The sequence below is a fragment of the Hirundo rustica genome, chromosome 30, assembly GCF_015227805.2.
Source record: "Hirundo rustica isolate bHirRus1 chromosome 30, bHirRus1.pri.v3, whole genome shotgun sequence".
NCBI classification, from domain to species: domain Eukaryota; kingdom Metazoa; phylum Chordata; class Aves; order Passeriformes; family Hirundinidae; genus Hirundo; species Hirundo rustica.
In genome coordinates this window covers 180,943-193,411 of record NC_053479.1, presented here as the reverse complement: position 1 = coordinate 193,411, position 12,469 = coordinate 180,943, and the positions used below count along the sequence as shown (strand labels likewise).

General features: G+C 47.7%; 1 protein-coding gene across 3 annotated transcripts in view; it reads left to right on the top strand.

Annotated features, from left to right (window-relative positions):
• Positions 1–12,469, top strand: part of DIP2B (disco interacting protein 2 homolog B) — a 60,043-nt gene that overhangs the window by 13,799 nt on the left and 33,775 nt on the right. For all 3 annotated transcript variants that reach the window (XM_040088356.2, XM_040088355.2, XM_040088354.2), the window contains exon 2: positions 11,932–12,003. In XM_040088356.2, coding sequence (XP_039944290.1) covers positions 11,932–12,003 — 72 coding nt within the window. The remainder of the gene's footprint in view (positions 1–11,931; positions 12,004–12,469) is intronic.

Here is a 12,469-nt window from a genome sequence, read left to right as displayed (position 1 = left end):
CCCCGTGCACCTGCGTCCATCCGTGGTCTCCATCCTGCCTTTTCCATCCAGCTGAAGACCTCAGGGTCCCCACAAACGACTGACAAGTCTAATTTCACACCCTCCACAACTCCTACCTTGCTTTTTCAGGTCATGCATTTGTTAAGTTTTGTCTCTTTTTCCTGTAGGTTTGGGGTTTTTCTTGGACTTTTAAAGTTGTGTATTAAATTCTGCTCTGTCCACACCTAGAGAGAATTTAGCTGGCAGGATTTTTTCTTCTTGTGAGAACCAGAGAGTTCAAAGTTGAGCTGTTTCAGTGAGTAAGTTGGAGGATTTACCTGTCTTTTTGCATAGTAATAAACTCAAGCTAATTCTGTAGAATTAAGTGCTAATGAGAAATAAAGCAATAAAGTTTAGTTTGTTATTGGAAGTAATTCTGCTTCCACCTCAGAGGGTCATTGGCTATTGCTGAGAGAAACTGCACAGTCACCTTCGCTTGAAATTTAATGCAGAATGGAAAATTAAAATATGATCTCACTCTCATTAAAATTAAGTAATTGATGTCATCATTCAATTACAAGATTTTTCAGAAGCTTTCGACAAATCTTTTCAGGTTGTGAACAAAACCCGACCAACCTGGGATCCTCAAACTGGAGGAAATGGGGGCAGTTCTCAGTTAGGTAACAGAGGTAAGGGAGCGTCTCAGGAAAATCCCCGAGTGCCAAACTCAACCCTGAGCTCCCAGAGGCAGAGCTTCCAGGGTCCTTCTCCTTCGTGGAGGTTCCAGCCCCGCATCACCGACTGCAGGAAATCTTTCATCTCTTGCTCTGGGCTACACAGAGCTGGAGTGGCAAAGGGGACTCGGGGGTTTGTGCTGGCTTCATCATTTTCAGAGTATGAATATTTAATTTAGGCTTCTTAAGGCTTTTAGCAGATTTATCAGGCTGCTTCCTGTGGTAGTGTATGTGAGGACAACTGGAAAGAGCATTTGGATTCACTTATGGTGTGGAAGTAGGGTTTATTTGTTTTGATTTATTACTGAAATACTTCTAAAAAGCTCATCTTGTTCTGTGAGTAACTTCCCCATAATCTTAACCAGAAAACAGAACCAGCAGTTCTTATTTTTTCAGTGCCAAGCAGTTCTTTGGTGACAGTGTCCAGCTTTTACTTGGTTAGGGCTGACATCTGTTCATACTGCTGTTGCGTGGTTAGAAGTTTATATAAATATTTCATAATTTTGGACCCAATTTTACAACAAGTTTGATCTTGGAGAGATTTCACTTTGTTAGTGCAAATACACCATGGAATTGTTGTCTGTTATTAGACATAAAGTTCCTTCTTTTCCAAATTCAAGACGTTCTGGTCAAGTGAGCAGTGCAGGATATGAGGGCAGGTCTGGCTGCTTTTCAGCACTAGAGCCCCTTTTGTTTGCGTTCTTTTTGTTTTTGTCAAGTTGCTGACTGTGTGCTCTTAAATAATCCTGCTGATTTCTCCATACTTCCTTCCCTCTACAAGCGAGATGTTTGAGAAATCAGTTTATTTAGATTGGAAGGGGAGATATTGCACCCTGAGAGAGGCAACGGGAGGAAAATTCTCTGTCAGAAGTAGTTGTGGATTTGGAGACGGCTGGTAAATAAATTTTTTTTTACTTTTAGGCTTGTTTATTTTGGTTTAAGGTCCGCTGGTGTCAGCGTGGAAGGGATATATGTCCTTCCAGTTTTGTGAAAATATGTCTTGATGGTGATGTACCGATAGAAAATAAGAAAATTCCACGTGTGAGGATGTTAGTGATCGGAACAACAGAAATATCGGGGTGGTATCACAATATCCTGCATAACAAGGGTAGTAATCTGACTGTTCCTTCTCTTTGTGGTAAAAGGATGCTTTTTCTATTTAAAAAGGCCGCTTTGCACCAAAAACTAAATGTCGTTCTTTTTAAAGAACCATTAATTGCTCTATTAATTAGGAGGAATGGGTGTGCTGGGAGAAAAGCCTGTTCTCCCCTGAAGCAGCCGAGTTCAGTGACTTTGGGGTGGGTTTGCAAAGTGCAGCTGGGTTCTGGGTTCTCTCTGCTGCCGAGTTTGGCTCGATGTTCTGATGTTCTGACGTTCTGATGTTCTGATCTTGCGCGCAGCTCGAAGGCTCCCGCGTGGGAAGGGTCCGGCCGCGTCCTGCTCCGTGGAGCAGAGCGCTGCTCACGGCCCCTGGCTGTGCCCAAGGAGCCGCAGCAGGACTCGCTCCTGCCTGATCCTTCCTGCACGGAGCGCTGCAGCTGACAGGATGATGGGGATGCAGCTGACAGGATAATGGGCTTTCTCAGGCCTGCTGGTGACGTGCCAACAGGCTTTCCTTAGCAGTGCCCTTCTCTAAGGAGCTGTGGGTGCTGATGTAAACACAACTGAAAGCTTCACACAGCCCGGACCGAGCACAGCGCCTGGAATCTGCTGCTCGTGCCATGCTGGGCAGGACATTTTTCTTCTGCTCTGTCTATTTAAATCTGGTTTCCCAGGCTCGGAGCCGACTTGCACGGGCCGTGCTGTTGAGTGCAGGAAAGCTGGCCTGGTGTCTGCACGGAGGAGCATTCCCTCCCATTCCCGGGGTGCAGAGTCGTGTTTGGGTGGGGGTGTGCAGAGCGGGTTTAAGGGTTTTGAACAAGGTGTTTTGGTTCCCAGTAGTCAGCCTTGAAGGGAGTGAGTAGGAAACCTCCGTGCTGCTCCCGGAGCTGCTGCTGCCTCCGTTGGGAACGCGTCGGGAATTTGGTGGGAGTCTCCGCCAGTCAAATTACAGGTGTCAGGCACTAATTGGAGGCTGGTAAAAGTTTAATAATTGTATTGCTTTGCCTTTAAGTAGTGGGATCCTGCTCTGGTGACTAATCCCGTTTAATAGTGACTGTCCTCGAGTGAGCACTTGGGAGTGCAGTGACTCCGGGTTCTGTTCCACATTTCGGTGCTTTGGCAGAAACAACGTCTTTTGCTCTCCTGAGCAGCCACCACTTCCTCTGCTGCTTTTTCTACAGAATGGGAGTAACATCCTTGTGAATACACACTTGGTACTGGCTCCTAAGGAAAACCAGGGCAGGAGGGATGTGGGGTGTGTCTCACCTCTTGGTTTTTGAAGGATTCATTCTTGCAATTGATCACTATGCTTTGTTGGTTCTGGTTTTTATTTGGGTTTTGTTTGAGGAGGAGAGATCTTCTAAGTGCCAGTGCCTCCATCGAGTTCCCTTTCTTTGTTCCATCATGCATAATCATCGACCTCATTGCTGTGACTTGGAATAGCACCGTCCCATCTGGAAATACATAATTACTGTGCAGGGTGAGGTGCCAACTGGGTTAGGTTCTGTGCCCTGTTTAAGGGCAGGTCAGAGTTGCTGAGTACTTGGTGTGAGCGGCTGTGTTTGATCACTAGATAGGGCAGTAATTGCTCTTAATTTCTTTCTTCTCCCCTTCTTGCATCTTATTCAAGAATCTGGGATTTACTCAGGAGAAGTAACTTGAGATTACTGAACTGAAGCATTCTGTGTATCCTTTTGGTATGGTTTTATGAGGTGTTGCTGTGGAGTCAGGATGGGAGGAGAGTTGCCAGCAAGGAGTCTCTGTGGCACTTGGCTTTTGTTAAAAATTGAAGTCAAGAGAATTATTAAATATTGGCACCTGGGAGCCAAGAAAAGGTGGCTGACAGGAGCCACGCACAGGATTGAAACCCACAGTAACTTCTGTTTTAATCTCTTTGGGTGCCAGCATGGTTGTAATTCCTGGACTTAAGTCAGGCTTGATTTGGAAAATCATGTGTCCACACTTGTCTGTCCCTTGTAGGAAGTGCAGACTGCCGGAACAGGCAGAGTTTGTGTGTAATCTCTCGTCGTTGGGCTGGACAGGCAACTCCTGGGAGAGCGTTATCAGCACTCACAGCTCAGATAATCCAATGTGTACCTGGAGTGTGACAGTGCTCTGCCTGCCTGAGTCAAGTGCTGAATCACAGGGCTGTCACAGTTTAGTCATTTCCTGGGATACTTTGCTTTTCAGCCCGGTGGGACAGTGCGAGGTCTGCACTTGTGCTGGGCATTGAATATTTGGGGATTTCTGCTGGTGTCTGTGAGCAGCAGGTTAGTCAGCAAAAAGAGTTACTCAGGGCAGAATCACTTCAGCTGGCTTATTTAATGCTCTGGGAGTTGTCTTGCTTTACTCAGCTCAGCTGGTTCTTGGGTACGTGTGTGACACTGTCTGTGTCCCCTCCTGCAGATTGTTCTGGTGCAGGGCTGGTGTTAAAACCCTGCAGTGCTCTGCCTCTCAACTCACATGGTTCCCACTGACTGTGTATTAAAAATAGATGAAAACATTTCTCCTGAACAGATTTTGTAAAATCCTGTTTGCGACAAAGCCTTGGGTTTGTTGCATTCAGGAGGGAAAATGCATTTTCCCCCAATGAGAAGTTGTAGCTATTTAAAGGATTTTTACTTTTTATCCCTAGGATGGGGTTACATGAAAGATTTTTTATTTGTATATGGGATTCAACTGTTTGTGTGCATGTGCTGCACATAAATTTTATAGGTAATGTAAAATTTATATGGCTGCACTTCACAACAGAGTGTCTCATCTAAAGTTGACTTTGGATTTTGCAGGTGTTGGTTGGAGGCAGTTGAGCAGAGCCTGTGTTTCGGGTTATCAGGGCTAACACAATTAACTGATGGAGTTGAAGGTGTTAAGAGTTTATTCTTAGAGTCTTTGGAGCCTTTTAAAATACATTTTACCTTTTGGAAAGGTAGATGTTAGCAGTGCATTGGCAGCATGATTTGTGGGGCTGCTCACAGAATCCTTGAGGCTGCAAAAGTCAACCCGTGACTGATCCCCACCTTGTCATCAGCCCAGAGCACTGGGTGCCACGTCCAGTCATTTTTTGGGTACCTTCAGGGATGGAGACTCCACCACCTCCCTGGCAGCCCCCAGTGTTTATCTGCCCTTTCCATGAAGAAATTCCTCCTGGTGCACAAGTGCATTTTGCATCTCATTGCCCCCACTGAGGATCTGAAAAGGCAAAGTCTTTCTGCTCTTTAGTTCTTAGAGAGGTGAAGAAGAGATCATTTGACCAATGTACCTGGGAAAATCCTTTAAATAAGCGTTAAACAGAGATTCCAGGACGTGGTGATGCTGTATGCACCACACATGCTCACAGTGAGCAGTTCTCATGTCTGCTGGGAGAGAAGAATCAGCCAGAGCGCGGTTACACCCACGAGAGGCTCTTTCATCCCCAGTCCTGGCTCCCAAAGCCCCTGAGAACTCGTTTTGCTGAGCCTGGAGAGAGCTATTTCCAGCAGAAATGCCCGTGGTGGGTTACCAGGTGTGTCTTGTGTGGGGAGGGGAGGCTCCGTGGCCGAGGTTGAGCTGGTGACACCTCCTTGCCCAGGTGTGCCGGGGCACCCTGAGCCCTGTCCTTAGCTCACCCACTTGGTGATGCATCACATATGGCCTCCAAGATTACAGCTGGAAATACACAGCCCAGACGGGTGAATCGAGGACACTGGGTCTGCTGCAACTCGGAAATGCTGCTGGAAGATAAAGAGATTCTTTGGTATCATTTCAGGAGTTGCATTTGCTGCTTAAAGTTAAAACAACAACAAAAAACCCCTTAAGGTTTATGGCACCCAGTGAGTGACCCGGGGCGAGGAGCACCTTGTGACCTGGGATGACCCAGACCTTGAACACAGGGCAGCCATGCCACAAAAACCCATCTTGAATGGAATTCTTTTGAAATAATAAATGTTGAGATTAAAATAGTTTTAATTTGGTAAAGCAACACTCCTAAGCCTTTAGAAAAGGGTTTTGGAAGCGTAGAACAGAGCCCCCACAGTGCCACGGCCAAGTCAGCTTGTTCTGTGTGTGTGAATTAATCTGGAGCTGATCTGTCTGTGAAACTTCTAACACCGAGCTGTAGCAGTTCAGTGCTTGTGCCCAACAAACACAGCTTTGTGAGCCCTCAGTGCCCTATTCATGCTCCTGGTGGGAATACAATGGTGCTGTTAAAGGGAAATACAGAGCCCAGAGCTGCCATGGCTGTTTGGTGACAAGTACAGTGAGCAAGGTGTTATTTCTCTCGTGAAATCAGACTTTTTCTGGAAGACTGTTAGTTCACAGACCTTGCTATTATCTCCAAGAAGGAAACCTGATATACAGCTTCACCCAAAAGAAGGAGGAGGGAATCTTTGAAGCTGCATCATCATTTGGCCTCAAACAGAGCAAGGCAATTGTCTAAACTTGTTTCAAATGTAGTTTTTGTGCTGCAGTTGTAGCTAAGAGTGGTAGGAGGAGTTTAAGGCCACTGAGCAGGTACAGTATTTGGGCACACAGCCTTAGAAAAAGAATTTTGAATGTTATGTTTTGGCTTGCTGAAGCCCGAGACTCTGGATGTCTCAGTTTTAACCCTTGGTAAAGCCATTGGGGAGAGTGTGGGATGTTTAGAAGTTGCCAGTTCTCCAGGAAAATCCCAGAATCCCAGACTGGACTGAGTTGGAAGGGAATTTAAAGCCCATCCAGTGCCACCCCTGCCATGGGCAGGGTCACCTCCACTGTCCCAGGTGGCTCCAAGCCCTGTCCAGCCTGCCCTTGGGCACTGCCAGGGATCCAGGGGCAGCTCCAGCTGCTCTGGGCACCCTGTGCCAGGCCCTCCCCACCCCCACAGGGAGGAATTTTTTCTTAAGAAAGGTGGGGACCAGCTCTAAGTACATAAATGAGTGGTGACAGCATTCCTTACTAAGTGCTGGCCCCGTGTTGTGCCCATTTTTTGCCCAGGCCACGAGTGCACTTGGTCCTCCCCTTGGGTTTCTCAGATGTGCTACCTGCCACTCCAGTCACATTTGAAAGGCCTTATCTGGAGGTGACGTGCAGCAGAAGAACATTTGGGACTTTCAGCAGTACTTCTGGTCCTCGTTGTCTCCATGTTGGTACTCCAGACTCGGCGTTCTGCTCTTTCAGAGCAGGTTTGAGATGGTGAAACCACGGGAGGTGTTGCCTGTCCTGTGCCTGGACACCAGCAGGGGAAGAAGCGAGAAAGTTGAAGTCATCAGGTCGTTTATAGTGGTGGGACCTGAAATCCAGATGCATCCGTGATAATAGAATAGTTTAATTATTTTTGCTACAATCTTTTCGTCGTGTCTGCTCTCTCTCAGTAGAGTAGCTGTCTGTGTTTTGAGGCTAATGGAAGTACCCGAAGCACCACCAGGATTCCCTGGTAGCACAAACTGTTGGAAACATCAACAGATTTTTTTTTTTTTAGCATACAAACATTTTTTAAATGCACACAAACTGCTTTCCAATTGGAATCTTTTCCCTGCTGCAGCCCAGTGTTTGGAGGCTTTGTTGGGGAGATGCTGTGCCCTACGTGATCATTTTCCTTAATTTCTCCACTGTAGTAATTATGGTTTTGTTAGACAGTAAATGATTCAGTGCTCTCATTCCGTGGGGGAAGGGGAGCAGGGATGTTGAAAGAGGAGCATTGTCTGAGCTAGCAGGATTAGCGGGTGTTACCACCTTGCACCCACTGAGCACCACTGGTTAGAGCAGATCATCAGCGCTAATTGCTGAAAAGCAGCCTGGCGTCACCCGGCTCCGGGGCTTCTCTGGGGCACGGTTTGAGTACAGGTGTGACATCAGGCTGCTCAGGTGTCCTTCCCTGGGCTGCCCTGGGCTTCCCTGCTCTCTGTCACTGCAAGTTCATCCCTTCTCTTGCGCTCCCAATGATCAGGACATTCCACCTGGATTTGCGCCATGAGGATCGATTCTGTTTTCTCCCAAGAAGTTAGGAGAAGCAGATGATGACTGTAGTTCTGGGGGATGGCTGTGTTTACACCTGCTCTGTTCCAGGGCAGTGGTGACCTGCGGGAGCTGCAGGCGTCGCTGCATTGGAGCTGTCGCTGCGCCGGAGCTGTCGCTGCAGTGGAGCTGTCGCTGCAGTGGAGCTGTCGCTGCATTGGAGCTGTCGCTGCAGTGGAGCTGTCGCTGCAGCAGAGGTGGCAGGAAGGAAGAAGAGCCTCTTCCTCCACCACAGCAGCAGCTCAGCCCACTCTCATATCTCCTCTAAAACCCCTGAAGCTGCTTCCCTTTGAGCAGAGCCCCATTTCCTGGGCAGGGCCTCAGCCTGGGGAGGCTCAGCCGCTGCTGGCTGCGGATATGGACAAATACAGAGTGAACAAATGGGTGGTAGCTGGGAGGGAGCCAGCAGAGTCTCACCACTGTTTGTGTTTTAATTTCTTCCTTGGGAATGAACAAACACCATTTTATAGCTGAATTATCAGCTCTCAATTGCTTTGCTGGTGTTTGTTTGTGGTGCCCTGTCTTACATCTGCCAGGAGAGGGGTTGTGGTTCTCAGGGTGGGTTCTGAGCTCTCGGGGAGAATTCAGCTCCCAAAGTGTCACGGAGTTTTTTATTTGTGGAAGGAGGTTAATGATTGACCACGTTTATGTCAGAGGAGTGAATGGTTCCAGAGTTTGCAGCCCTGTTGTCCTGGTGCTCTTCCTGTGGCTGTAATTTATGATATTCCATGAGGAAGTCCATGTTTGTGTCCAGATCTCGCCATTTCCATTTCCTGTAGATCAGCAGGAAAGGAATAGGGTGAAAGAAAACTTCTCCCTTAGTGATTCTTCAGTGCTGTGTCAGCGGATTGGTGCCAAATTTGGACTCTGCTTGACCAGAAAAGAGGTTTTATTGAGTAAGTTCGTTCCACCCGTGCCGTGTGTCAAAGGCACGCTTCCTCCCAAGGCTGGATGTGCCACTTTGGTGGTGACAGTTGTGGCTGCAGTAGTCAAATCATCACCTCCGTGAGGTGACTCTGCACCTGCCACCCATCCCTGCACGTGATATTTTTCCCAAGAGGACAATCCTTGCTGGAGCTTTATTTCAGGTGATTGTGGTTTGGTTCACACCTGTGTGGATGGCGCCTCAGAAAGAACTCGGATTTATCTCCTTCCCCAAACCTTTGAGTCCCTGCTGCCCAGTTCCACTTCAGTAGGGCTGCTCTCAAAATCCAGGCTTTACATCTTCTAAGCCTGTGCAGGTGTTGGAGACTGACAATCTGTTTGTCAAGATAATGGTTGATCTATTTTTTTTTTTATGTTATAACAACATAAAAGTTCAGATGGAATTGAAAATTCAGTACTAGGAGGACAGAGCACTGCCAGGGAGTCCCAGGAGTCTATCAGCTTTCTTATATTTACTGCTTGAATTTTTCTCCTTGGAGCTTCCCTGCTTTTGCCAAATTGCATTAGGCGTTTGTTTTCTTTTATTGGCTTATGGTCAGAAAATCCTTTTTTACAACAATATCAACAATGTGCAGCACACGGCAGCTGAGGTTGCAAGCAGTGTTGTGGCCTGAGTTACCTTCTTGTTTCTCGGCAGTGTCTCACCAGTGTCTCAGATTTCCCAGTGCCAGCCCAGGAGCCGTACTGCTTCCATTCCCGTGTGGATGGGGTTGTTGCAGGGATATTAGTGTGGGACAAATAATTAGAGAGAATTCTCTGCTTCCCAGCATGTGAAACAGAATGGGGGGCTGCTACTGCTTAAAGTCCTGGTATTTGTTCATAATGCACTTACATTATTTGTATATGTTGTGTTCCTTAGTAATTCCAACAATTTTCTACGGCAAACGTTTCATTATACGTAGTGTGTAACCACCAATGTCAAGAGTACAATTAAATCATGTGGAGAAATTAATCACAGAATAACAAGCTCTGAACAAACCTGTGGGTTGGTTTATAGGATAAATCCCTCCCCTTCCTGTGTCGCTGTGTTTTCCCGCAGTGTCCATCCCCTCCTCCGTGTGCCTCCCAGATGGATGTGGCTGTTCTGGTGGCCCAGAGGGTCACCTTGTCCTGGGGCCACCAGCTCCTGCAGCCCCTCAGCACATCGTCCCTGGGCACACAGGAGCTCAGCTGGACGTGTCCCTCTCCCTGCACGTACCTGTGAGTGGCACCTGAGCTCTGCATTGCAACCTGGCACTGCAGTTACTGCTTTGCTTGGCATTCCAGTGCGTCCTGGACATTCTCCTTTTCAGCTGCTGGAGCTGTCTGGACTTGTTGGGTCCTGACTCAAACTTAGTGTTAGAGGAGATAAAATTCTGTGTGCAGATGCACACCCTGCCCTCAGCAGCACGAGTCAGAGAAGGACAGAATCATGGAATGCTTTGAGTTGGCAGAGACCTTAAACCTCATCGTGTTCCACCCTCTGCCATGGCAGGGACACCTTCCACCATCCCAGGTTGTTCCAAGCCCTCTCCATCCTGGCCTTGGGCACTTCCAGGGATGGGGCAGCTCCAGCTGCTCTGGGCAGTTTGTGCCAGGGCCTCAGCACCCTCACAGGGAGGAATTCCTTCCCAATATCTTATCTAAACTCTGTCGATCTGAAGTTTGAGTCCCACTCCAGCTCTGAAACTCCTGGTCTTGTTTCAAGTGCCACTGGCGTCGGAGAGCCCAGCACTACGGAGTGGAGTCCATTCCCTTTCCAGGCATTTCACAAATCACCTTTGGAACCAAACTGGGCACTTAGCTGGAATGTTCTAGCCTGTAATCCCCTTTTGTGGTGAGGGGACATTGGGAGGGGACAGCAGGAGGGGACATTGTGAGGGGACAGCAGGAGGGGACATTGGGAGGGGACAGCAGGAGGATCCTGTTGGGAGCAAACCCTGCAGCCAGAGCTGCTCTGGGCTGAGGCCATTCCCTCTCAGTTCAGGCTCACGGCAAAGGAAACATCCTGTTTGTGATTGCTCACTTCTTGTCATCGTCTAACTGTGGCTTGATTTTAGCTTGATACCAGCTAATTCTGTTTTCTTAGCGCAGTGTGTTTGATCGCTCCCCATCTCCGGGGGGTGGGAGCCTGTAAGTGCCAGGCAGGCTGCGAAGAGGCTTGAAACGCTGCAGGGCTGTTTGTTTTAATCCCTCCAAGGTTCCAGTCTTTCTTGTGGTTCTGATGTAATGTGAGAAATTAAAACAAAAGACAGAAGCCAGATGGTGCATCTCCAGGATCAGACAGATTAGTTTTTCAAAAGAGGGAAAAGTTTACAAACGCTTATTCTGGTCTCTGGAGTAATCACTCTAATAACAATCACTCAGAGGGGATTGTCCCCTGTCCTCTGCTCCTGTGAGAGCCCACCTGGAGCCCTCTGGCCGGTCCTGGGGCCCCACCACAAGGAGGATGTGGAGCTGCTGGAGCAAGTCCAGAGGAGTTGATGCGGGGACTGAAGCACCTCCCTTATGGAGACGAGCTGGGAATGAGAAAAGAAGGTTGTGTGGAGACTTCACGGCACCTCCCAGGGTCTGAAAGGGCTACAGGGAGTTTAGAGAAGGGAATTCATCAGGAACTGCAGTGACAGGGTGGGGGAATGGGTTCAAACTGAAAGAGGGGAAGTTTGAATTACATATGTGGAAGAAATTCCTCCCTGGCACCTGGATCATGGGCTGTGCTTGCTGGACAGGAGACTGGAAGCTGACTGCCCATCCTTGCCTCAGTTTTTGGAGAGCCCCTCAGCAGCTGCTGGAGTGGACTGGCTTTGTTTGCTGTGTGATTGGTTGAAGATGAGGCTCTCAATTTGCACTTCCCCTTCACCCTCTTGGTTGGGAATTATCCCACTTTTTTTGCCTAAGTTGTTTTGTGGTTACAGAATATCTTCATGCACTCCCAGTTTCCCTTTTTAGTTTTTCATTGCTTTGATGTTCCATTTAGATAGCTGCTGTGATCCAAGTTATTGCATTTAAATAGTGGATAGTGTAGGTCTCTGATCCCAAGGGAAACTGCAGAAGTTCTGTAATATGGAGCTTTGAAATCCTAATGTGCTTTATTGAGTTTCAGGTTTTCTACAGCTGTGTTCAGGTGAAATCTTCGTGGCACTGAAAAAAAAAAAAAAAGAAAGCAGACCTCAAATTGCAAAATTCCAATGTGATTAAATGAGTTTTCTTTGCTTGTTTTTAGGGGACATCACACAGAAGGGGTATGAGAAGAAGAGAGCAAAGCTGCTGGCTCCGTATGTTCCACAAACCCAAGGTGGGTCCTTGTTCTGGCTGGAACCAGGATTTTGTAGAGCTGTGCCATTAAGGGGATCTGTGGAATGGAGCAGTGAGATCCCGTTTCCCAGCTCTGGATTATTCTGCTCCGTGTGTGTTTGCTGAGCTGCTCATGGCAGTGTGGGGCTGTGTGGGTTGGGAACCATTCTGGAAACGTTCTCAAAAATGTCTGAGCTGCAGCGTTGGTCTGTGCTGTGTCCTTCACCATCTTAATTCCTTGTTGGAGAAACATTAGGATTTTTGTGATTTGTTGCTTTATTTTGCCAGAGTAGCTGAAGTCACGTCCTTTGGGTACAATTGTTTCCTTTGGTTCAGAGATGCAGGGCAGCTCAGCTGGTTGTATGTGGGATAATTACATGTAATTGTAAACTGAAGGACATGGCTGGATGTGTGTCTAATCATTATTTTGGGGCTTACCCAGAATAATTGCTACTGATCTGCTGGGA